Here is a 26,832-nt window from a genome sequence, read left to right on the forward strand (position 1 = left end):
GTAGCAACCCTCAAATAGCAATGGGCACAACTAGTGCCAGATCTTGGCTTCTAACCCACTCTCCATTACAAGGAACCGGGGGTCCTGGGAGAAATGATCAACTGCAGCACTGGAACAGGGTAAATAGAAGACACCTGGAACAACTTGTGACAGATAGCAAGGAAGTTGCTCAAGAATGATGAGAACAAGTTAAAAGGACACAGAAGCCTGTGTAAGGGGGCTTCCACTGGCCAAATTTAGGACAATGAGAGCATCAAAATAAATACTGATAGAATTATAACCCACTGGACAAAATAGGAATAAAAATAGGAAACTATTATGAGTCCATACAGATATAAAATATGTGGCTAAACGAATGGAAAATTTCATGAGGAATGGGATATTTTCATGACTTCAAAGTACTTTCCCACAAAATCATGAACTACTTGTTAATTACAAAGAGGGGGGAAAGCAACTTCATAGTGAAGTCTGGCAGACACTACCTTAAGTGATCACCACAAACATCCTCAGTAACGGAAGGAATTGAAATCATGCGCCACCCGATAAGATGCAGTGAGATAAACACAGCATCACATCTTGGCTAACCCTCTGAAGGCAAATAAACTGAGCCTACTCTTGAAGACACATCAGGTACAGCCGGATTGAGGGACATTCTACAAAAACTGCCCTGTAACCTTGAAAAGTATCAAGGTCTTGACAGCCTAAGACTGTCTCTTTTTTTTTTAGAAACTTATTGAGGGCTGAAAACAAGCAAGCTGCAACATTTGGATTTTTTTCTCCCTACCAAGTCCCTAATGCTTCATATTAGTATGTACACGGTCTGAGTCCCAAGACAGAAGAGGTGACAGTTACTACCTAAGACTGTCACCTGCTCAGACCAGGACAGTCATCACTCCTCCCATTCTTTTTCTGTGCAGCCAATTTCATGCCTTAGGATCTGTTACTCACAAACCCTCATTCTGTTAACAATTTCTATGTCTTTTAGGACTCTGTTTTGTAAGAGGAAATGCAATTCCAAAACATTTTAAACAGTAAGAAAATGTTACCGGTTCACATACGTGAAGAGTCGGGTAGGATAAGTTCAGGGACCGCTTAATGCGGGGTTCAAACAATTTTACCAGGACAAGGTTTCGCTTCCAATATGCTGGTTCAGCATTTCTTAGGGCTGCATCCTTCCTCATTCATATCCATCAGGAAGGAGGGTGTTTTTTTCCCCCGTGTAAGTCATTCTCATAGAATAAGGAAGTTATGACATAATTTTCAAATGGCAAAAGTACAGGTAGTTTTCTTCTCATAGGTGGCATTTTCTACTACCTTTCGACATCAGCGCTGTCAGCATGAAGACTCTAAGGGCATGATTTTCTATCCAGTTACGCTTTCACCACTATGTGGACGACTCACTGAATCACTGCTGAATCTCCAACTGCAAAAGTGACTTAAATATAAGTATCTGTGACTTTAAAAGACGCTGGATGGGTACGTCAAATTTGCTGTCTCGTTAAAGGCTGACCAAGTAGCAAACAGAAAGTATGGATGACCTGCTGAGACTTGCTTAGCCTTTGATTTCATGAATTACTCTCAAATTTTCAACAAAAGCATGTCATGCCTAGAGAGAGCAGTCTCATCCATACCCCTCATCACATGGATGTAAAGCATGCACCACGAGCATTCGTTCTGATGCTTATCCGGATTCTCCTACTCCTGGGCTCAGAAACAGATGACCACGTCATCAAAGGGCACTGCCATCTGGACCCCCAAATGCATTTCCTTCTGTCTCAGGACGGCTTCACACTTCTCATCAGTAATGTTTAAAAGCCTTCTACCTTTGTTCGTATCAGGCGAGAAGTTACGACACGGATCTTGAAAAAACAGACTTTTCAATATGTAAAATGGGCAAGGTTTGGATGATACAATTCCAAGAAGAGCTTGTGATGGTTTTGCTGGTCCTCTTTCCAAAACAACAGTTGCTGCAAACAAAGCGAATTTATACCCTGACAAAGGTGGAATACTGAATGTACAGGCCCTTATTTTACAGGAACAGTGGGGGGATGGGGGGAACTCATAAAGAAGTCAGTCATTGGAACTGCCACAGACACTCATTTCTAACTGGAGAAACTTGACCTGAAACAAAGAGTTTGATTCAATTAAAAGGACATTTGAGGGAATTCTCTGGCAGTCCAGTGGTTAGGACTCAGCTCTCTCACTGCCAGGGGCCCAGGTTCGATCCATGGGTGGGAAACTAAGATCCTACAAGCCGTGTGACGCAGTCAAAAATAAAAATAAAATAAAAAGCCATTTGAGCACATAGCATAAGACACAGTCATGTAACTACCTACCATAGGACACAGTCGTTTAAATGTGTTAAAATACTGTGTGATAAAGTATGCATAGAACTGTCTTCAGCATTTCCTGTGAGATATCTTTAAACCCATTCATGTGTTTTTAAGAAATACAGAAAGTTGCATTTACAGAGACTTCTACAATTGGTAGTTTGACTCCACTGAAATGAAATTTAAACTGAAAACTATTTGCCCCAAGATCATGTTACAAATGTCAGAAAGAAATGATAAATCATCAGCGATCTTTTTCAAGACCATTTGCACCAGGAAAAACAAACCACTTTCTGTAGATGACAAAGGGGAATGAGGAAAATGCCCTATAGCTTCCTGATAACTTGGAAAATGTAAAACAGAAGCTTGATTAAGCAGCCACAACCCAAGAGAAACAATACTGTATTAATATTTTTTGAAGAAGTTCCAATAAATATGTTGAAAGAAAGGAGGGAGAGCATAGAACTGGAACTCAAGAAACGTAGGCTGTATTCTCAGTCACTAGCTATATGACCTGGAGCAAGTCACTTCAACCTCTCTGTAACTCACTTTACTCATCTATAAAGTGAGGGAGTTGGATTATGATCCCTAAAGATTTTATTCTGAATACCATTTTGTGTGTGTGTGTTAGGGAAAAGTAAGAAATTAATTGTCATATTTCTTGGGAAACATTGTTTCAATTTAAGCTAAGTATCAGGAAACTGAGTTACTGTCACCCCTGAGAATCTCTCAAAGACTTGAAACTAAAATAAGAGTTGCAACCGTCGTCATCATTTTCTAAAGAACTACATGTTGAAGTGACAGTCCCTATCATTGCAATTTAGTATTATACTCTATGTTCCCCTATGGGACTCCTTTCCTTTCCTCAGCCGTAATTCCCTGTTCTTTCTTCCACTCTGTACCTTACTAACAGTACTCCCAGCACACAAGCTAAGCTTCAGAGAAACAGGAACACTCAGAAAGCCCTGGGCTGACTGTAAAATCAGTGGCTATGTGTACATCTCTTTCATTCGTTAATTCATTGATTCAACGAGTGTTTGTAGAGCGCCCACTGTGGAAACACACTGCATGGGTAACAAAGATTAAAAAAAAAAAAATCAGTCCCTGCTTCGAGGAACTTAGTAACCACGGCTGAAAGCACGGATTTCCCTGCACGGCCCCCTCTGGACTCCAACGCGCGAGCTCGGGTTAGACTGCTGGGCTAGGGCTGCAGATTTCACAGTCAGTCCGAGGATCCCGGACCGCGCCTCCTCCAGGCCCGGTTCCCGCCCGAGCAGGCTTTTCTTCCTGCCACCGCGGACCGCCCCTTCTGCCGGGCCGAGAGGTCGCCCCCGGGATGGTCCCCGGCCGGATTCCAGGCCTCGGTTGGGCGCGGGGTACCCTTTTCAAATGCCGCGGCGGACGACCAAACGATCTTACCGACCGCTCGGGGGTGGGGCCTGCGCCGGTCAGCCCCGCTCCGCGGGGGCCGTTGCCATGGGGACACGCAAGGCATCCTGGGAATGTTGCCTTTCTGGCGCGGGGACTGGAGTCCCACCGCGCCGCCTGCAGGCAGGAGGAGCCAAGAGTCTCCAGAGGCCGATCATAGCGCTGCGCGTCCGGTCCATATCTCCCAGGCTCTGGGAGGACTTCAATTTAAACTCTGCTCCCCCCAACCCCTTGGTTTTTTTTAATGGCTACGTCACACGTTAGGTGGGGCACACGGGATCTTTGTTGGGGCATGTGGCCTCTCGTTGAGGCATGTGCGCTCTTCGTTATGGTGCGCAGTCTCCTCTCTAGTTGTGGCCTGTGGGTTTTCTCTTCTCTAGTTGTGGCACGGGGCGTATGGGCTCTGTAGTTGTGGCACGCGCGCTCTCTAGTTGAGGCACGCGAGCTCAGTAGTTATGGTGAGGAGGATTAGTTGCCCTGTGGCATGTGGGATCCCAGTTCCCCGACCAGGGATCGAACCCGAGTCCACTGCATTGGAAGGCGGATTCTTTACCACTGTACCACTAGGGAAGTCCCGCCCCTTCCTCTTTTGGGGGTTACACAAGGTTGGACCTAAAATTGATGGGCATATAAATCAGGGAATTGGATCATGTGTAAGGTTGCCTTTTTCTGCCTGAATTTTTGGTACACCAAACTTCTCGACAGTGAAAAAACTTAATAGTCAATCTCATAAAGATATGGAAATTGTTATTTGAGCCAAACTGAGGATTATTACAGGGGAGACAGTCTTGCAGAAAGCTCTGAAGGCTGTTCCACCTATCAGAAGGCGAAGCACAGTTGAATAGATTTTTGAGACAAAGGGTTATATATCAAAGTACCGTATTGACAGTTTACACAGTCCAACGAGGCAAGTAGTGGGTTATTGTGACCTCTTACGGGATTGAGAAAGGAACATTAACTCCTAAGGAGTTACCTTGCTGGTGCCAGGAGGAAATTGGGTGAGGTTTTTTGGCGAGTAGGCATGCCTGTGTCTTCTGAGGGGATATAGTTAATGTCTACGTAATGCAGACGCACAGTGCACGCTCAAAGGGAGACGGTAGTGGTTCAAAGGGACAGAGTCCCTCTCCTCCTCTTTTCCTATCCTCCAGTTACTGTGGGGAAAATGTCCGTCCCTCATCAAAAGCCAATTCCTCCACTTCCTCTATTATCTTTCCTCTCGACATCAATTTCCTCTTCTTTCAGAATCCGCCTCCATTAGCATGCAAACATGCTCCATTATCAATAACTTTTCCCGCTACTGCCAAATTCTCTTTTCCCCTTCATGACCAAACTTCTTTCAAACTTGAGTTTTCTGTGTAGCCTGTCTCCAATTCCTTATTCACACTCCTGCACCAATCAACCAAGTTTTGCCTTTCTGCCCCAACAGCTCCCAGTGAAACTGTTCTTGATTAGGTTAACATTTATCTCAATGTTGCCAATTCTACTGGCCACTTCCCTGTTCTCATTGTACTCCTTAGCAGCAGACCTGCTTCTTGGAATACTCTCCTTGCTTGGCTAGTGAGACACCATGTTCTCATGGGATCCCTCTCACCTCACTGTTCTCTCCTTTTTGGTCTCTTTTGCTTCTTCAAATCTGTTGACCCTCAAATTATTGGGGGTTTTGACCAGGAAAATGACATGACCTGACTTTTATTTTTTAAGGTCTCACTCTGGCTGCTCTCTGGAGAACAGACTGTGGGCAGGCAATGGCGGAAACAGGAAGATCAGTGAGGAGGCTATTGAAATAATCAGGCACCAGGTGATGGCAGCTTGAGCCAGGTTGTCTTAGAGGAGGTGGTAAGAAGACTTAAGAGTCTAGATTTATTTTGAAGATGGAACTCTCAGGACATGTTGATGGATTAGGTGAGATTTTTGAGAGGAGAGAAGTCAAAGGAAGTATCAAGATTTTTTACCTAAGAAACTAGAAGGTGGAGTTTCCATTTGCTGAGATGGAAAGGACTACAGAAGGAACAGGATAAGAGAGGAAAATTATAAGTTTGGTTTTGGAAATGTTGAATTTGAGAAGTCTATTAGACATCCAAGTGGATGTGGTGAGAAGCTATCCTTTTATTCCCTGGATACACCACACAGGCATAATAGAAACTGTTGCCTCTCCCTCAACAACTTATTTTAAGTGTTTGGTGAGCACATCCTTTTCTGTACTTTTTACCAGGTGACTCTCATCAGGATATAATCGCACTGGTTTCCGGGGCGGGGGGATGTTATTCTTATAGAGTGGGGTCACAGATAAAAAGCCCTCTAGTTTCCATGAGAGTGATTGGTTTGTTCCTAACTTATTTTAAAACTGGTGACAAACTCCCCTTTGTCAATTATAACTAAAAGTTTCTGGATTTTTAGTTAATAACTCCAAGCTTCACATTTTAGGGTGATGGGAACCTCCCCCCAGAAGCTATCTTGGTCAAGAGTGAAGTAGTGAATTACGTTCAGTCAGAAAGAAGATTCTATTTTATTCCTAAATAATCTCTTTGTCCCTAAAATCATAAAGGGTTTCCATTCATTCCGATGGCTTTTCTTCCCTATTTTAAAAAAGAATCCTTTCATTAATCTTTTGGTCTTTTCCAAGATGCTGCTAATAATCTCCCTTTGCCTATGTGATTTTTTACACTGAATACTTGTGGTTTTCTGTTCTCTTTCTCTGTAATCTTGCTTCCCTGGTTTAGGTGACTGTGCTGGTTTTGTCTGTTTAAGCAGTTAGTATTTCTTATCCACAGAACATGCATTTCCTGGATTTCTAATTAAGTGTGGTGGAAGGATCCCTGCCCTGGACTCAGAAGACCCGCACGGTCTCAGCCCTGCCACTAACTAGGTATGAGATTGTGGATGAGACACTTACTGTGGCTTTGGTTTCCTTCTCTGTAATATTAGAGATTGGAATTTTAAAACTCTAAAATTCTAAAAAGTATTAAAAGGAGTGTCCAGCCCTCCTTTAGGACTGAGTTTTATATTTTATTTTTATATTACTACTTTTTAAAATTTCAAAGTTTCCTTGTAATCACATACATTTTTATATAGATGCATAATCACACGTGAGGGGCTTTTTGGTGTACTTTCCCCGCTTTGTTTGCTTCTTTCTCCCACTCTCTTCCCCTCCTACCTTTATGTCATATATGTATACATGATTAACATAATATGTACAGATATGCATTTCTTTCCTATAGAAAACTGGGCAGGGGCTAGTATTTGCACAATTCATTTTCTCCCATTTACTCTTATTTTCTATCTGTTGAAACTTGGTTCTGTTTTCTCTGAGATTTCTTTAATACTACGATAAGATTTTGTTTTGTTTTATTTTGGGGTTTTTTTTGGCTGTGCTGCACAGCTTGCAGGATCTTAATTCCCCGACCAGGGATTGAACCCCGGGGCCCTGGCAGTGAAAGTGCCGAGTCCTAACCACAGGACTGCCAGGGAATTCCTGAGATGTTTTTATTTTAGCACTTTTTTTTAAACTTCCTAGAATTTGTTTTTCAGATGCTTCCTTTTTCATAACATTATGTTCTTGTTTTATAAGTGTTCTCCAATTTTTCTGATTATTTTTATTAGAGATTTTAAAATATAGCTTTTATTTCCTGAATTAGCTATGGTTTGTCTGACGTACTCTTCTTGCTTGTCTTGGTCTTTCTCTTTCATGTAAAAGTTTTTTCCAAATGTTTGATAATCTTGCCTGTCCATATTTGAGAATGCAACAGTAGACAAGTCAATTAGGATCTTTGTGTCCATGGGTGGGTCTTGTATAACAGTTTACTCCAAGGTGACTGATTGCTTAGGAGTCATGCTAGAATGAGGAGGGCTTTTATCTCAGACAACATCCATATTGTTCTAGTTATCCCCAGATGCTTTGTTCATTTCCTTTTTTCCCTTACAAGGTAAATACCTAGCTGCCAGATATACTTCCTGCTTCTGGTGTTGGTAGTGGTAGGGATGGAGTGGGGCTGGACTATTCACTGTAATGGACTTTCAGTTAATGCCCTGGTTTCCAGACTCCATCCTGCCTGGCTCCCCAGGTTGAGCTTCTTCTGAGCAAATCAATAGTCCCCTCAGCTCAGTCCTGTGATCCTCTTCATTAGATACCATTCTTTAATAACTTTCTGAAATCTATTGAAATATCTCATCTGGTGATGGTCTCCTTGGAATTCTGTTCTTTGTTGTGGATTTACAGCCTTTGAAGAAAGATCCCTTTACTATAATTTCAATGGGATACTGAGAGGCAGAAGACACAAACATAAGTGTGTGCTTAATTCCTATCTTGAATCAATACAGTAACTGGACTTTTGTGAAGAGGGTCATTTTTCTTACTTGTAGTAGTTACCTAGCTGATTCTCTTGGATGTTCCAGGTACACAGTAATATGATGTATTCTATAATGTTAAATAATGGCTCAGCAGAGACCTTGTCTTCTTGACTTAAATGGATTTTTTTAAACCATTCTGTCCCTTTAATATGATCTTCACTGTTGCTCCCATCAGAGTTCTTATTCCTTTGTAGGTGACAGGATACTTTTTTTTTTTCCTTCTTCTTATTTTTGGAAGTTCAGGGATTTCACCAGGATATCTCAGCAGTGATATTTTTTTTTTAAGGAATTTTGGGCAGGAAAGGAAGAGAAGTTTTAGGAACCTGTGCTTATAATACCTTCCTTCCCAGAAATCCCTCTACTTGTTAAACACCACTCTGGTATCTTTTTCATTTGTAGCGTGGGCAGCCTAGGGTACTGGGGTTTAGTTGGGTCGTGCCCTTTTTCTCAACTTCCTCCAAAACCCTTCCAGTTTCTAACAAAATTCAAACACTCTGGATCTTTTACTATCTCTGAGATCCTCCAATTATAACAGGAAATATGTGAGAACACCGAACTAGAGGCCCGAGCCTTCAGTCTCCCTCAAAGCCTCTACATGATTCATTGCCACATCCTCCTCCTCCCCTCCCCCAGCACAGGCCCCCTTCTCCTCCCCCTCCCCCACTACGGACCCTGCTCCTCCTCGCCCTCCTGCTCCCTCACCACAGGCCCTCGTCTGCAGCAGGGGCCACGGCCTTCTTTCCTCACGCACTGTGAGGTCAACTGCCTCGTGAACACAGCAGACACAGCCATGTGTGTCTAGTGATTATAAACCTGCCTACATCATATCACCTCTTAATATCATCAGTCACCTCTGTTAGTGTCCTATCACATGAGAGAAAAGGGTGCTCTAAAACCAATTAAAGATTTACTCTGACTTAAAGTTCTGTTTTGTCACCTAAAACTGAGGGCGTTCACCCCTGATATTCTGTCTTAGACTAAGGGCTACTTGGCTGGAGCCAGGACTATTCTTCAGTAATATTTTCCAGAATGAGTCCTGTAGAACTCTATTGATGTCCACAAGATCATAGTGGGGTTTTCTTGGGGGAAAAAAAAGACAGAAAGGAATCCCAAGGTCAAATATATTCAGAATATACTATACATTATGTCTTCCTCTTGAGAGTCATAGACTCTGTGTGTGTGTAGTGGGGAACTGTTTAACTTATTTACTTGGAGCTAGTGTTCCAGAGAAAATCATCTTGAACTACTGCTTTATAGTAATGTCTATTACAGTTTACTGACATCTCATTTTCTATCATCCCTAGAATTTCAGGTCAGCCGTTCTTTTAAATGAAACATAAACCCTCTGAAAGTCAGGAATTCTCTGGATGGAATACAACTCCGTCCCTGAGGTATAAACATTCTGTGCTCACACAGCCTTCACCTAGTGTAACAAATGGGGTATTCTCCTCGACTTCTATTTGTATTATGTTTACTTTGAACGTTTCCTTGAAAACTCTCTACATGAAACTGTTGTTGCCTGTCAGGCTCCCTAATAAAAGCTGTTTAGCTTTGTTATTTTGTCTTAACTCAGACTTTAGTCATCTGCCTAGAAAGTCACTCTTGGGAATCTCACTCACTCTCTCAGTTGCAAACAGCACCTGTGTTCTGGAACTCCCATATCTACCTCCTGTCCCAATCTCTTATCTAAACTCTAGCTACCCCCCCTCCGTGGGGTGGGATAAATCAGGAGTTTGGGATACTATGTGTAAAATAGATAATCAACAAGGACCTACTGTATAGCACAAGGAACTAAACTCAGTATTTTATAATAACCTGTATGGGAAAAGAATCTGAAAATAAAATAGGTATATATGTATGTATAACTGAATCACTTTGCTGTACACCTGAAACTAACACATTGTAAATCAACTATACTTCAATTTAAAAAAACAAAACTCTAGTCCCACACAACTTAGCACCTTTGGTTTTATTTTCTTCAACCCAGATTAATCAAATTTTGCTTGAATTATCAGCTTTTCCTTAAGGGTAACCATGCATAATCACTATGAAACCTGCTGTGAAACTTCAGCATTCACATAGACAAACCATGAGTCGGAGAACTCATTTTGTTGCTATTAGCTTCAAATAAGTCAAAACCAAATCCTATCATATCAGGCCTGCAACAAAAGTCGCCGGGTTAAACTCCCTGCTTATCATCATACTATGAAAAAAAGAAGAGTCGACATTTAACAGTCACCCCATCCTTTTAGCTTTGAGAACAGTACTGGAGGGATTTCCTGCTGTCTAAATTCAAGCTGGGATTTCAGAGTTAGCTTATTAGCACATTGGGGAAAATGACCGGTTAAGATGGTGGGAAGAACAAACCTATGTACTGTTTCTATCCACTGTTTTCTATCAATGGATAGAAAACACAGCTGGTGATGTTTTAAATGAAAATCTTTGTGGTTTCTCACATACCTAACCTGTATTACATTCTTGCTCAAAAAAGGGCCCCTGTTCCTTCCATCTGTCTTACCAGATTTTGGGTTTGGCTGCGCTGGCTGTGGACTCCCTGGCAATACCGACTCTGCTGACCGCTTTGGGCGCCCTACTCGGCCTCAAATCCAGTCGGCCTCGATCACCGCAGGGCGCCCTACTCGGCCTCAACTCCAGTCGGCCTCAATCATCGCAAACAGTTGGCTGAGCCTTTGCTTAACGTCAGGCTCACTGGGGGCACGACAGGACTTCGTGTGCACTCTGATGTGTTCGGCGAGTTTCGACTTATAAATGAAGCCCTTGCCGCAGTCTGCACAGGCGAACGGCCTGTCGGGCCTGTGGATGCGCTGGTGCCGAAGCATGTGGCCCCTTTCCCAGAAGTTTTTATCGCACTCGGGGCAGCGGAAAGGCCTCTCACCGGTGTGCAGGCCCTGGTGGCTGAGCAGCTGCGCCTTCAAGCGGAAGCTCTTGTCGCACTGGGGACACTGAAAGGGCTTCTCGCCTGTGTGCGTCCTGATGTGCTCCACGAGTTTGGACTGCTTGGCGAAGCCTTTGCCACACTCGCAGGAGAAGGGCATCCGGCCGCCGTGCAGCAGCCGGTGCGCCTTCATGTCGGCCTTCACGCGGTAGCTCTTGCCGCAGTCGGGGCACGGGAAGGGCCTCTCGCCCGTGTGCAGGCGCTGGTGGCTCCGCAGCTGCCCCTTGAGACGGAAGCGGCGGCTGCAGTCGGGGCAGCCGAAGGGCCGCTCGCCGCTGTGCACGCGGAAGTGCTCGGCCAGCTTGGACGGCCGCGTGAAACCCTTGCCGCACTCCGCGCACTGGAAGGGCCGCTCGCGGCTGTGCGTGCGCTCGTGCGCCTTCAGGATGCCCTTCAAGCGGAAGCTCTTGCCGCACTCAGGGCAGCCGAAGGGCCGCTCTCCGCTGTGAACCCGCAGGTGCTCGCGCAGCTTGCACGGGTGGGCGAAGTCGCGGCCGCACTCGCCGCAGGAGAGCGGCCTCTCGCCGCCGTGCCTCCTCAGCCGGAAGCCCAGGCCGCACTCCGGGCACGCAAAAGGCTGCTCGTCTGACTGCAGCCGCCGGTGGAGCCGCAGCCGCCCGTGCTGGCGGGACGCCCGGCCGCACTCGGCGCACCGGAAGGGCCGCTCTGCGCTGTGCACGTGGGTGTGGTCTGGAAGCCCGCACTGCGGGGAGGAGCGCCGGCCGCACGGGCCGCAGGAGGCCGACCTCTCCACGCCGGGGCCGGGCTCGAGAGCCTCCGGGCGCTCCTCGCCAGCCGGGCTCAGGCCCGGCTTCTCTCCCGAGCGTGGGAGCTCAGCCTGCTCGGAGGCGGCCCCGGCACCCTCTCTCCGGGAGCCTGGCCTCTCCGCGCCGGGAGGGCCCCGGGGGCCTCGCTCGCCGTAGCCGGGACACTGGGAAGGCCTCGGCCCCGCGCGCAGGTGGCGGGCATACACTTCACACTCGCTGCTCAGCAGCTGTCTCTCCTCAGGGTGGCTTGACAGGGGTCTAAGCAAACACGACTTCCGGCGGAAGCCCCGCCCACATTCTGGACAGCGGAAGTGCCTCTGTCCCCGAGGGATACTCAGTGGCTGTTGTGTCTCGGTTTGTTTGCGGAATTGATTCCAGGCCCTGTGTGGCAGGTCCTTCGAGTGGCTCCCCTGGCGCTGCTCTGAGAGGTTTTTCCAAAAGCCTTCCCCACAGACAGGGCAAGGGTGCTGGAGGCCCTCCCCAGAGGTTTCCTGGAAGCCTGGGGGACCGAGGGTCCTGGGACTTACGATTGTGTCTCTTTGGGTGGGTTCCCTGGAGCTGTGGACTGCTGGAACTAGAGCCCGAGTATCATGTCTTTGTGGATTCAGGAGGGCGACGACTTGGTCAGGCCTGAAGGAAACATCTTCACTTTTTCCTAATAAGGGTTCAGAGGAACGCTGGCTCTGAAGAGAATCTACTTGGAAATGGCAGTGGGCTTCTCCTGGTTTCACAGCTTGCTGGCTTCCTGAAATTGAAAAGAAAACTTCAGTCAGTATCTCAGCCTGTGACATGACCAAGGCTTATGTGGCCGTAGCAGTGACCTGAGGTGGCCTGGAAGCCCACCTTCCACTGAACTAAACCGGCAGCTCCTTTCAGTGGGGTCAGTTTCATGACCAGGAGTTTGGTGAGAGTCTGCTGAAATTAAACTGAACAGACCTTAGAATAATATTGAAAAGAGAACATGTAAGTCACAAATGTAGGGCCTAAGCTTTGGAATCAGATTGGGTTCGAATCCCATTTGTCCACTGTGCAAGCTTTGTCAAACTCATCTCTGGCTTCAGTTCCTTCTCCTGTAGAAATGGAAACAATACATAAGATTGTTGTGAGAACTGTATGAGTTAACGTGGGTAAAGGGCTTAGCGTGGGCCTGGCACACTGCATGTTCCCTGTAAATGTTCACCATTATTATGACCTCAGGGCCACCAGACTTGTCCCATTTGGATGCGGAGACATTCCTGGAGTCAAAAAATAATGACAGGGACTTCCCTGGCAGTCCAGTGGTTAAGACTTCACCTTCCAGTGCAGGGGGTGCAGGTTCAATCCCTGGTCAGGGAGCTAAGATCTCACATGCCTCCTCGCCAAAAAACCAAAACATAAAACAGAAGCAGTATTGTAACAAATTCAATAAAGACTTAAAAAAAGATAAAACAATGACGGCAGTGTTACTGACAGGCCCTGGCTAACACTATGATTCCATATACTCCAGGAGCTGTCCTAAGACCAGATGTTCCTCCCTCCTCGTCTCTATTCCTACCAACCTTGTAAAAAGGTTTCTTGGAAGAATTGCTAACAGACAGTAAAAAGTGAAATAATTTGTGAAGAAAAACTCTTTTACTCTCCTGAAAGAAGCAGCTAAAAATTAAACTACTGACAACATTTCTTGGAATGATGCTCCCATTTGACTTTCTCTTTCCATACTTTAATACTGACCCTTAAGAATCCAAAAATCTCAGACTCTCCCATCATGACAAGAAACAAAAGAGGAGTCTCTATTCCTCCCCCCACTACTAAGAATACCTCATATTTGCTGAACTCTTACTGTGCTGCCAGGTATCATTGTGACAGTTTACATACATTAACCCATTTAATCCTATAATGTAGGTACTTTAATTATCTTCACTTTATAGGTCAGGAAACTGAAATACTATGAGGTTGAATAACTTGCCCAAGGTCACCTGGAAAAGGCAAGATCCAGACTCAGGATCCAGAACCCACAATCCTAACAACTATGCTTTACTGCCTTTCTCTAGAATATACCAGGTGTTAAGCCTCAGTCCAGTCAAACAGGAAGTCAAGGTCAGAGAATTGGAACTAAGAAACCTGAATGGGATGTCTTAAGGACAGGGCCCTGATTTCTTAATACTCACCCACAAACAGTTGTCCCTCAATAACTGGATCCAAATGCAAATTAGCAGAGGTGCAAATTATGTTTCCTGATTTCTGTGATTCTCCCCAGATCCTGAAGAGTTCTCTCCCCTGTTCAAGCCAGGATATTAGTTCTGGTTTGGGAAGTCCATCACCTGTACAGAAAAGTCAAACAGCGTAGTTCGGTTTCCTTGAGCACTAAATTTAAAGCACAATGAGCTGTTTTTAAATTCTCAAATTTACTCCTGGGAAAATGTATGAGAAGAGATTTTTTAAAATAGATTATAGGTTTACACAAAGAAAAGCAGAACTGTCCACACATTATAACAGTGGGTTCCTAATCTACCTGGACCTGTTAGATGACTCTGTGTTTGATTTTGTCTTGGTCCCAATATATCTAGCAATGCTGCATTTTGTCACAGGTTTCTTAAAACTCACCAGTATTGTGCTTTGAGAATTGTGGGACAACCCCTGAGACAACCGGAGATATCTTGGGAATAGGGGGTATATGAAAATAAGAACTGGAGCTTCAGCTAAAATATTCTGAGAAGTACTTCCAGTGACAGTGCTAATCACAACCTAAAATACAGTTGAGTTCTGCTAGAATAGAAGGGGGTTGCAATGAATGAAATGAACGAATTAAAATATTACAAGACACCCATTTCCCTGTAAAAACTGTTTACGCTGTGTATTTTCAAGTAAAACTTTCTTTCGGTAATATATATATTTAAAAGAACCAAAAGTATGCTTCATGGATTGCTAAAGGGAGATTAGTAGATGGTCCAAATCAGAGAAAGAGGATAAGCTGGGCAATGCTGAGGGATTTTAGGGATAAAATGTCAGAGTGACATATACATTAGCCCTCTGAAATCTGACTTCAACCCCAAAAGAATTCCAAGGCTGCTCTCATGAAAAAAGGAATCACTGTCTTTTATTTAAATCCATACACCTAAAACAAATATCATATAATATCGCTTATATGTGGAATCTAGAAAAAAGGTACAGATGAACTTACTTGCAAAGCAGAAATAGAGACACAGATGTAGAGAACAAACATGTGGATACCAAGGGGGGAAGGGGAGGTGAGATGAACTGGGAGATTGGGATTGACATATATACACTACTATATATAAAATAGATAACTAATGAGAACCTACTGTATAACACAGGGAACTCTACTCAGTGCTCTGTGGTGACCTAAATGGGAAGGAAATCTAAAAAAGAGGGGATATATGTATACGTATAACTGATTCACTTTGCTGTACAGCAGAAACTAACACAACATTGCAAAGCAACTATACTCCAATAAAAATTAATTAAAAAAATAAATCCATACACCTATTCTCAGTCTTCATCTGGGTTGAACTCTCAGCATCTTTTAAAATAAAACAATTTTTCAAAAAAAAATTAAGAAAGCAAGTCCATTTACAAGGACATCAAAAAGAGTAAAATACTTAGGAAAAAATTTAATAAAAGAAACATAAGACTTACACAATACAAATCATAAAATGTTGTTCAAAGTAATTTTAAAAGTCCTAAAAGAAAAAGTACTAAATAAATGAAATGATACCCCATGTTCATGAATTGGAAGACTTAGTACTGTTAAGATGACCATATTCCCCAAACCCCATCTGCCTTTTTTTTTTTTTTTTGGGCAGAAATTGACAAACTGATCCTAAAGCAATGGTAATTAAAACAGTGTGGTACTGGCATAAGACTAGACATATATAGATCCATGAAACGGACTTGAGAATCCAGAAATAAACTCTGACATTTACTGTTAATTGGTTTTCCAAAAGGGTGCCAAGATAATTCAATGGGGGAAAGAATAGTCTTTTCAACAAATGGTGTAGGGACAACTGGACATCCATATGCAAAAGAGGCTGGATCCCTATATCACACAGTGTGAAAAAATTAACTCACAATGGACCAAAGAAGGAAAAAAAAGGATCAAAGACCTAAATATACGCACTAAAACTATAAAACTCTTAGAAGAAAACATAGGAGTGGATCTTTGTGACACTGAATTAGGCAATGGCTTCTTAGATATGACACCAAAAGCTCAAGCAACAAAAGGAAAAATAAACGGGAATTCATCAAAACTTAAAACTTTTGTGCTTCAAAGGACTCCATCAAAAAGGGAACAGGGGGCTTCGCTGGTGGCGCAGTGATTGAGAGTCCGCCTGCAGATGCAGGGGACATGGGTTTGTGCCCTGGTCCAGGAGGACTCCACATGCCGCGGAGCGGCTGGGCCCGTGAGCCATGGCCGCTGAGCCTGCGCGTTCGGAGCCTGTGCTCCGCAACGGGAGAGGCCACAGCAGTGAGAGGCCCGTGTACCACACACACAAAAAAAGGGAACAGGTAACCCAAGAAACGGAGAAAATATCTGCAAATTATATATCTGATAAGGGTTCAGTATTCAGAACAAATAGAGAACACTTATAACCCAACAATAAAAAGACAAATAGCCCACTATAAAAATGGGCAAAGTATTTGAATAGACATTTCTTCAAAGAAGATACACAAATGAAAAGATGCTCAACATGATTAACCATTAAGGAAATGCAAACCAAACCCACATTGATACACCACTTCATATCCATTTGATCTTTTGTTGTTTCTTCATTGCTGCGCGTGGGCTTTCTCTAGTTGTGTTGAGCAGGGGCTACTCTTCACTGTGGTGTGTGGGCTTCTCATTGCAGTGGCTTCTCTTGTTGTGGAGCACAGGCTCTAGGAGCATGGGCTTCAGTAGTTGTGGCTCGTGGGCTCTAGAGCGCAGGCTCAGTAGTTGTGAAGCACGGGCTTAGTTGCTCCACGACATATGGGATCTTCCCAGACCAGGGATCAAACCCATGGCCCCTGCACTGGCAGGCGGAATCTTAACCACTGCACCACCATAGAAATCCACATCCATTTGATCTTGATGCTTGGAACGTTCTTTTTGGGTGGCACAGGGTTCATGTCACAAGATTATTTTTCTTTTCTCTACTGATTCAATTACTTTAATTGGTTCTTCACTAACAATGAAAATAATGTAATATCTTGTATTAATGTTTCAGAAACACTGTATAGAAACTGGAAATCTTAATTATGTCAGACGCTGGCAAGAGAAGTGGAGGGAATATAGGAGAACTAATTACCTTCGTAGACTGAAAGATAAAGAGATATAATGTAAAGTTCATGAAACATGATCTAGAAGTTTATTATTTAAATTATAAAGGTGGCCAACAGAGGCATTAAAAAACTATCAGGGGCTTCCCTGGCAGTCCAGTGGTTAAGACTCCACACTGCCAATGCAGGGGGCATGGGTTTGATCCCTGGTTGGGGAACTGGGATCTCACAAGTCACACAGTGGCCAAAAGATAAAACAACAACAACAAATGTGTGTGTGTGTGTGTGTGTGTGTGTGTGTGTGTGTGTGTGTGTGTGTATGGAACAAATTGGAAAGAAATATTTGTAACATAGATAATAAAATTTTTTTTGAAGTTAAAAAAATTTTTAAAAACTATCAAAATTTCAGAAGAAGGGGGGAAAAGGAGATAGAAGAGGGATAGTATAAGTAAGTGAAACCCTCATTTTTCACAGTAAGGAGTTAAACTCAATAACCAAGAAATACAGGTGTAAGCACAATAGACTGTAGTAAACTGCAGTAAAAACTAAAACAGAAATGATTAACATGGTTGCCTTTGGGGAATTAACTGAGTGAGGGGTGAAGCAAGAGACTTATTCATTTTGATGCTCCTCCAAACAGACTGATTTTTTAAAAACCATATTTAATAGTAAAATACAAAGACTAAGTAAGCAAAAAGACTAAAAAGAACACCATTACCGTAACCATGCAGAAACAACTGCGGGTAAACACCTATGTATAGCCTTCCAAAATCTCATTGCAGGGAAAAATAACATTAGCTTTTTTGAGGTATATGGACACCACTGTAAAAGTTGACAGGTAGGAACATCCTAGGTTGAAGATATACAGGGTACTTTATGGATATAGGCAAGGTATGTATCCAGGTTGAAAAATCATGGCAACCTATTTAAGTATATAGTGATTAAAAGCCCTGACATATATTTAGTCATCTCTGACCACCTTACATTACATGCTGTCACAAATATTCTCATGTAGCAACATCTACCCTTGAGTAAGGATTAGCAATGCTTACAGATATTAACAAAAGACTCTGCATAAAAATGCCTTTCTGAGTTAATTTCTGAGAAATCTGGCTACCTGACAAACAGGAGTATGGAGTGACTGAAACCCCTAACAGGACCCAGTTCCATGCCTCAGCCACAGTTAAACACTTCTTACCTAGAGAAACAAGAATCTCATAATTGGTTCTCATTACTTGCTTGTAAAGCTCCTTCTGCCATGGCTCTAGATCCCGCCATTCTTGCTCGGAGAAATAAACGGCCACATCCTCAAAAGTCAGAGGTAACTGAAATTATAGGCAGAATACACATGCAGTCATAATGGCTTCAAAACTCCAGTTCCTTTTCATCAATTTAAGAGTTTCGCAGTGGACAGTGTTTTTGTCCATTAGGCAGCGTCTTCCTTGGGAACTGCTCCTTCCCTGACTCCCATCATGTGGTTCTGTTGGTGACCATGACCACCCCCTTCCACTTGTTTCTCTATGCCTGTTCCAACTACATATGCATATGTATAGCATGGAACGCTTTCATTTTTCTTCTTCTTTTTTTAAACAAAAAGGGGAACAAATCACTGTGTAACTTCTTTCACTTAACGTGTCATCTTTCCAGGTCAATTTACATAGGCAAAATCGGTTTTTTGTTAATTGCATTATATTCCATGGGTACACATACTCCACTGATGACACATATATTGTTTCCATTTCCTTTATAAATTACCAACAATGCTCTGATATGCTTCCTTATATATTAGTGGTTTTACTTCTGCAGGAAAAGGCTAAATAAAAAGGAGAACGACTAAATCAAAGGATAGAAACATCTTCAGTTTACCAGATACCACCAGATTGCCTTCCAAAAAGAATCCAGCACTTTTACCCTTGCTAATAAGAGACATTTCTTTACACCTTTGCCAGCACAGGATGTTCTGAAACCTTATTTGTTTGTTTATTGGCCAACATGGTAGGTAAAATATTCTATTTCATTGTTTTATTTATTTATTTATTTTTAGGCTTCTCTGTGAGCCATGCAGGATCTTAGTTCCCCCACCAGGGATTGAACCTGTGCCCCCTGCATAGGGAACGCAGAGTCTTAATCACTGGACCACCAGGGAAGTCCCCTGTACTTCATTATTTTAATTTGCATTCATTTGTGAGGCTTAGCAACATTTTCATATTTGGCGGGGAGGGGGTTTCCACTTATCTTTGTGCATGCCTGTTCACATCCTTTGCTCAACGTTTTAGTGGGCTCCTATAATTTGTTAACTTTCTTACATTAGGGTTAATAATCCTTTGACTAGTTAACAAACATTTTCTTCTAGTTTATCATTTGTATTTTGACTTTCTCTTCTGCCAAAGAGAACATTTTGACCTCTTTATTTAGTTAAAACCTGAGTATTTTCCATATTGTTTCCAGCTTTTACTTTCATTTTTTGTATTTGTCACAATCAGAAAATTATACAAATATTCTACTGAATTTTTTTCACAATTAGATTTGCAGCTTAATTCTACAGATGATATTGGTATCTTTATTTATGTACATATGGACAGCCAATCACAGAACACTAATAAATGCACCACTCTTTCTCCTTAGATTGAAATCCTGACCTTCACCTTTGCATATATTAGATTTTCACATGTATGTGAATCTATATATTGTTATACTATCTATCTCTTCTAAATAAACAGGAGAAATATTTTGTCAAATTTATATAAATTCTATTGGGATTCTGATAGGAATATACTAAGTATATGAATTGATTTTGAGAGAAGTGGGTCTCTAAATTATGGGATCTTCCCATCCAGAAACATATATTTATCTAGATTTTTAAATTTTCTTTAGTAAAATTTATTGTTTTCTTCATATAGATCTTATATAATTCTTGACAGATTCATTCCTAGGGATTTTAGAGTTCTGGTTGCTACTATGAGAACTGAACTGAATAGGAATATACAAAGCACACACATGCATACCCTTCAAGCACCAGCTGCCTCAGATTACCCTGGCGTGAGCCCTACCTATTCACACCTGGTGTTACAACTTTCCATCTAATTTCAGATAATGTCCCTCCCACTACTTCACAATAACTCAAAAGCTCCATCCCTTCTTACATCCACTTCCACAGGCAAATTTCAGATTGTTTTTAAGGTAATTATTTCTTAATCATTTAACATGCATAAAACTGAGCTGTTTTTATTGTTTCTATCTTTTCTTTTTAACTTGTCACTGACAAACTTTTTGAGTGTTGTGTACCTAACCCCATTTCTCCCATAAGCTCTGTGGTTTTGACTGCATGATTTTGCATTGCACTGTGATTTTTAGAAATGCATATGATGTATGATGGCAGAATTCATTATTTTTAAAATGTTTTCCAAAAAGGCTCAAAAAGCCTTCACTGTTTATTTCTTTAATCTTCAGAAGTGTGAAAGATCCAAAAAATTACAGAGTACATTATAACAAGCATCTGAGTATTTACCACTGATTTAACAAATTTAACATTTTTTCTTCAGATTTCCTTCTCAAGAAATTGAATTTGACAGATAAAACTCAAAGCCCCCTCGCTCCCCACTTCAATCTTATTCTTACACTCGGTCCTTTTCACCTCCCTTCTGAGACACAACCATGTTGATGCATGTGGTAAGTTTTCAGCTCATGTTCTTAATTTTTTAAATATACATATGTATCTATAAATAATATATAGTATTGCTTTGTCTTTTATACACAAATGCTTTATTATACTGCAACTTGCATTTTTCATGCAACATTTTGAGATCTATCTTGATATACATAGAACTGATTTATTTTAATTTTGTATAGTGTTCCATTGTCTGAATGTCACAATTTTTAATTCATTCTTTTATCCATTGACCATTTGCTTTTAGTTCTATGAACTGCCTGTTCATATCCTTTGCCTGTATTTTTACTGGATTATTTGTCCTTTCATTTCTAAGATTTCTTTATATAATTTGTCTATTAACTATTGACTACATTAGTTTACAAATACTTTCTCCTAGTGTATCTCTTAGCTTTTACTTTTACTTAAGCTGTCTTATATTTATATTGTATATAAATTTTCAATTGTAATACAATATATCAATCTTTTCTTAGTTCATTTTGCCCTTTGTGGTTTAAGAAATTTTCTTCTACACTAAGATTATGAAGATATCCTACATTTCCTTCCAAAAGACTGAAGTTTTACTTTTCATGTTTAGATTTTTAATTTATCTGGAACATAATTTTTTTAGGGTATACAGCAATGATCTACCTTAGTGTTTTTTTCCAAATGGAGAAGTCAGTTGTCCCAACACCACTTCTGAAGTTCTCCGAATTAGATTCCTAGGGCTGCTGTCACAAAGTACCACAAACTTGGCGGCTTAAAACAATAAATATTTATTCTCTCATAGTTCTGGTAGTTAGAAATCTGAAATCAAAGTGTCAGCAGAGCTATGCTCTCTCTGGCGCCTTTAGGGGAGAATCTGTTCCATGCCTTTCCCTTTGCTTCTGGTGGTGGTTGTTGATACTTGGCATTTCTCAGCTTGCAGCTGCATAGTTCCATCTCTGCCTCCACTGTCACAGGGCCTTCTCCCTTTGTGTGTCTGGGTCTCTGTGACTCTGCTCCTCTTCTTATAAAGACACCACTCATGATGGATTAAGAACCTGTCCTACTCCAGTATGATCTCATCTTAACGAATTTTATCTGCAGCAACCCTACTCCTATTTAGGTCACAATCTGAGGTCTGGGGAAGTACATGTATTGGGGGAGACACTATTCAACTCAGTAGTCTGCTCTGGGGTCCTCTTTGGGTTTCTTCTGCTCCATGTGTCTACCCCTGCACAAAACAGTACTGTATTAATTCTATGGATTTACTGTAAATTTTATTATCTGCTAGGGCAAGTCCCCCTGTTATTCTTCTTTTCGGCATCATATTTTGACCTTTATTTTTCCAAACGAAATTTAGAATCCGCTTATATAATTTACAAAAATCTTACTGCCATTTTGATGAAGTTGCAGTAAATTTATATATTAACTTGGAAGGAAAGTATCATCTTTATTAGATTTAGTCTTCCCATTTACTGGCACGATTTACCTCCTGTTTACAGGCATATCTCATCTTATGTGCTTTGTGTTTTGTAAAAAATGCAGGTACTGCATTTTTTACAAACTGAAGGTCTGTGGCAACCCTGTGTCGAACAAGCCTATTGGTGCCATTTTTCCAACAGCATTTGCTCACTTCATGTCTGTGTGTCACTTTTTGGTAGTTCTCACAATATTTCAAACTTTTTCATTATTATTGTATTTGTTATGGTGATTTGTGATCAGTGATCTTTGATGTCACTTTTTTTTTTTTTTTGACTGTGTTGGGTCTTCATTGCTGTGCGCGGGCTTTCTCTAGTTGTGGCGAGCGGGGGCTACTCTTCTTTGTGGTGCACAGGCTTCTCATTGCCGTGGCTTCTCTTGTTGCGGAGCATGGGCTCTAGGTGTGTGGGCTTCCGTAGCTGCGGCACGTGGGCTCAGTGGTTGTGGCTCGCGGGCTCTAGAGTGCAGGATCAGTAGTTGTGGCGCACGGGCTTAGCTGCTCCACGGCATGTGGTATCTTCCCAGACCAGGGCTCGAACCCATGTCCCCTGCATTGGCATGCGGATTCTTAACCACTGCGCTACCAGGGAAGCCCTGATGTTACCATTTTAATTGTGTTTGGGTGCCATGAGCAGTGCCCATATAAGATGGCAAACTTAATCAATCCATGTATGTGTTCTGGGACTTCCCTGGTGGCGCAGTGGTTAAGAGTCCACCTGCCAATGCAGGGGACATGGGTTCAAGCCCTGGTCCGGGAAGATCCCACATGCTGTGGAGCAACTAAGCCCGTGTGCCACAACTACTGAGCCTGTGCTCTAGAGCCCGTGAGCCACAACTACTGAGCCCGCGTGCTGCAACTACTGAAGCCCACGCACCTAGAGCCCGTGCTCCACAACAAGAGAAGCCACCTTAATGAGAAGCCCGCACACTACAACCAAGAGTAGCCCCTGTTCGCTGCAACTAGAGAAAGCCCGCTCGCTGCAACTAGAGAAAGCCCGTGCGCAGCAACAAAGACCCAACACAGCCAAAAATAAATACACTTATCCAAAAAAAAGTTATTAAAAAAAATGTGTGTTCTGACTGCCCCACGGACTGGCCCATCTCTCTCCCTCTCCTCGGGCCTCTCTATTCCCTGAGATAGAACAATACTGAAATTAGGCCGCTTAATAACCCTACATTATTAAGTGTTCAAGTGAAAGGAAGAGTCACACATCTCTCACTTTAAATCAAAAGCTAGAAATGATTAAGCTTAGTGAGGAAGGCACATGGAAAGCTGAGACAGGCTGAAAAGCGAGGCCTCTTGTGTCAGTTAGCCAAGTTGTCAATGCAAAGGAAAAGTTCTTGAAGGAAATTAAAGTGCTACTCGGTGAACACACAAATGATAAGAAAGCAAAACAGCCTTACTGCTGATACAAAGCAAGTTTTAGTGGTCTAGAGAGAAGATTAAACCAGCCACAACATCGCCTTAAGCCAAAGCCTAATGCAGAGCAAGGTCCTAACTCTTTTCAATGCTGTGAAGCCTGAGACGTGTGAGGAAGCTGCAGAAGAAAAGTGTGAAGCCAGCAGAGCACAGTTTATGAGGTCGAAGGAAAGAAGCCGTCTCCTAAACATAAACGTGCAAGGTGCATCAGCAAGTGATGGTGTAGAAGCTGCAGCAAGTTCTCCAGACCTAGCTAAGATAATTAATGAAGGTGGCTATACTAAACAACAGGTTTTCAATATAGACAAAACAGCCTAATATTGGAGAAAGATATCTTCTAGGACTTTCATAGCTAGAGAGGAAAATCAATGCCTGGCTTCAAAGTTTCAAAGGACAAGCTGAGTCTCTGTTGGGAGCTAAATGCAGCTGGTGACTATAAGTTGAAACCCCTGTTCATTTACCATTCCAAAAATCCTAGGGCCCTTAACAATTATGCTAAATCAACTCTGCCTGTGCTCTAGAAATGGAACATCAAAGCCTGGGTGACAGCACAGCTGTTTACAACATGATTTACCAAATATTTTAAGCCCACTATTGAGACCTACTGCTCAGGAAAAAAGATTCCTTTCAAAATATTACTGCTCATTGACAATGCACTTGGTCACCCAAGAGTTCTGAAGGAGATATATAAGATTAATGTTGTTTTCATGCCTGCTAACACAATATCCATTTTGCAGCCTATGGATCAAGGAGTAATTTCGACTTTTAAGTCTTATTATTTAAGAAATACCTTTCATAAGACTATAGTTGCTATACATAGTGATTCCTCTGATGGATCTGGGCAAAGTAAATTGCAAATCTTTTGGAAAGGATTTATCCTTCTAGATGCCACGACGAACATTCATGATTCATGGGAAGAAGCTGAAATATCAACGTTAACAGGAGTTTGGAAGTTGACTCCAACCTTCATGGATGACTTTGAGGGGTTCAAGACTTCAGTGGAGGAAGTAACTGCAGATGTGGTGGAAACAGCAAGAGAACTAGGATTCGAAGTGGAGCCTGAGGGTGTGACTGAATTGCTGTAACCCCATGATAAAACTTTAACAGATGAGGAGTTGCTTCTTATGGAGGAGCAAAGACAGTGGTTTATCCAGATGGAATCTACTCCTGCTGATGCCATTTAGATTGTTGAAATGACAACAAAGGATTTAGAATATTACATAAACTTGGTGGATAAAGCAGTGGCAGGGCTCAAGAGGACTGACTCCAAATTTGAAAGAAGTGCTACTGTGGGTAAAATGCTATTAAACAGCATTGCATGTTACAGAAAAATGACTCCTGAAGAGTCAACTGATGCAGCAAACTGCACTGTTGTCTTATTTTAAGAAATTGCCACGTGCCAACCTTCAGTAACCACCACGCTGATCAGTCAGCAACCATCAACAAGGAGCCAAGACCCTCCACCAAGCAAAAAGATTACAACTTGCTCCAGGCTCAGACAATGATTAGCATTTTTAGCCAGCGTATTTTTAATTAAGGTTCGTACATTGTTTTTTAAGACTTAATGCTGGGCTTCCCTGGTGGCGCAGTGGTTGAGAGTCCACCTGCTGATGCTGGGGACACGGGTTCTTGCCCCGGTACGGGAAGATCCCACATGACGCGGAGCGACTGGGCCTGTGAGCCATGGCCGCTGGGCCATTACATATCTTTTATATATTTAGTCCTAGGAATTATGGTTTTTGTTGAGATTGTTAACGGTATCTTAAAAGTAATGATCTCATGAATTCATTTAGTAATCTGAAAAAATGCTCAATATGTAAGCTTATAGAGAAAAACATAAAACCTCAATTTCAACAAAACACTAAATAATCAAATAATGTGTACCTACTTAGGTTTTTATATCTTCTTCCTTCCAACGTGTCCTCCTTCCTTCTTACACTCAACACAAACTTCAACACGTTAGCGTTAAATTCTGCCATTTAAGTCCCTGCCAACCATCATTTCAACCATTCAGAATATTAAATCTTTTCAAACACTTGTTCTAAATTCAGTAACTATAATGTAAAACTGGCTGAACTAGTTAACACGCATTGCCGGCCCCAGACCAACTTCGATCCTTTCTCTCATCCGCCCGTCTCACGCACAGGCGCCCCCGGCCCAGACTCCGCCAGTTCCACGATCGGCTTTGTTTAGGGCTTTGGACACGGACGAGCCCAGGAGGCGGCGGTCACCGGCTCAGTCCAGGGTCCAGACCCCACAGCAGGCGCTAAGCGCGACCCTCAGACCCCGCCCCACCCGTCCGCCTCCGCCCAGGGAGGACCCCAGGATGCCGGCCCGCCGAGCCGGAACCCGAGGACCCGCCCAGATCCCCGAGCCAGGCGTCCGCGCGGGGAGCCCCTCTTACCGGAGCTGGCTCGGCCATGGGCCCTCGCGGTCCCACCTGGCCCCGGACCGGGTTACAGCCAAGCCAGGAGTCCCGGCTACCCGCGGCACCTTCCCTGCGGCAGCGGCGGCTGCGGCCTCCCACCCCGCCGCTCCTCGCCGACCTGCAGGCCCAGCCCAGGCGCGGTGCACGCTGGGACTCGCGGCCGCTCTGCCCCACAGCGCCCCCCTGCGGCCGGGAGGAGCGAGCGCTGTCTGCAGTGGCAGCCCGCGCCGTGCAGACCGGTCAGTCGCAAGCCGCAGCCGTCCGGGGGTGACCGATCCTCGCACTCTCTTGGGGGACCCAGAGGAGGGAGACGGAGATGCAGACGGAAAGAGGGGGAAATGCAGCGTCAACTGCAAATGGATGGATAGTATACTCGCTATTAACTGAGATAGAAACAATGAGAGGGAGTACAGGGGTTTGATTCCTCCCCAAAGCCAACGCCAGTCAAGGATTAGGTTCAAGGGGTCATCTGTGAGGTGATCTCAGGAACCAAGTCAGGGAGGTGAGAAATCAAGGGGCATTAAGCATTAACGAGCAGGTCCCCCCGTCGGCAACTGGGAGTCCATTCTGCTGGGGACTCAGAGGGTGCAGATCATCCCTCAGAATGGTCCTGACAAAGGTGAGGAGGCTGGGTATTCATCCTCAGGAAGTCAGGCAGAGTCATGACATCGCTGGCCCCATGGACTTACATTAGGAACACGACTCATAGTCTATAAAATTCAAGAAATGGTCTATAACCTAAATATGAAATGGATCTTTTTTTTTTTTTTTTTTGCGGTACGGGTGCCTC

General features: G+C 43.0%; 1 protein-coding gene across 1 annotated transcript; it reads right to left on the reverse strand.

Annotated features, from left to right (window-relative positions):
• Nucleotides 1-10,059: 10,059 nt before the first annotated feature.
• On the reverse strand, nt 10,060-26,157 carry ZNF786 (zinc finger protein 786). Its single transcript, XM_024742850.1, has 4 exons — nt 26,019-26,157; nt 18,283-18,409; nt 13,976-14,128; nt 10,060-12,573 (listed from the first exon to the last, which is right to left on the reverse strand). The coding sequence occupies exons 1-4, from the start codon at nt 26,034-26,036 to the stop codon at nt 10,751-10,753; spliced, it is 2,121 nt and encodes a 706-aa protein (XP_024598618.1). The 5' UTR covers nt 26,037-26,157; the 3' UTR covers nt 10,060-10,750.
• Between the last annotated feature and the right edge of the window lie 675 nt (nt 26,158-26,832).

Source organism: Neophocaena asiaeorientalis, unplaced genomic scaffold (genome assembly GCF_003031525.2).
Source record: "Neophocaena asiaeorientalis asiaeorientalis breed wild unplaced genomic scaffold, Neophocaena_asiaeorientalis_V1.1 scaffold798, whole genome shotgun sequence".
Taxonomy (NCBI): domain Eukaryota; kingdom Metazoa; phylum Chordata; class Mammalia; order Artiodactyla; family Phocoenidae; genus Neophocaena; species Neophocaena asiaeorientalis.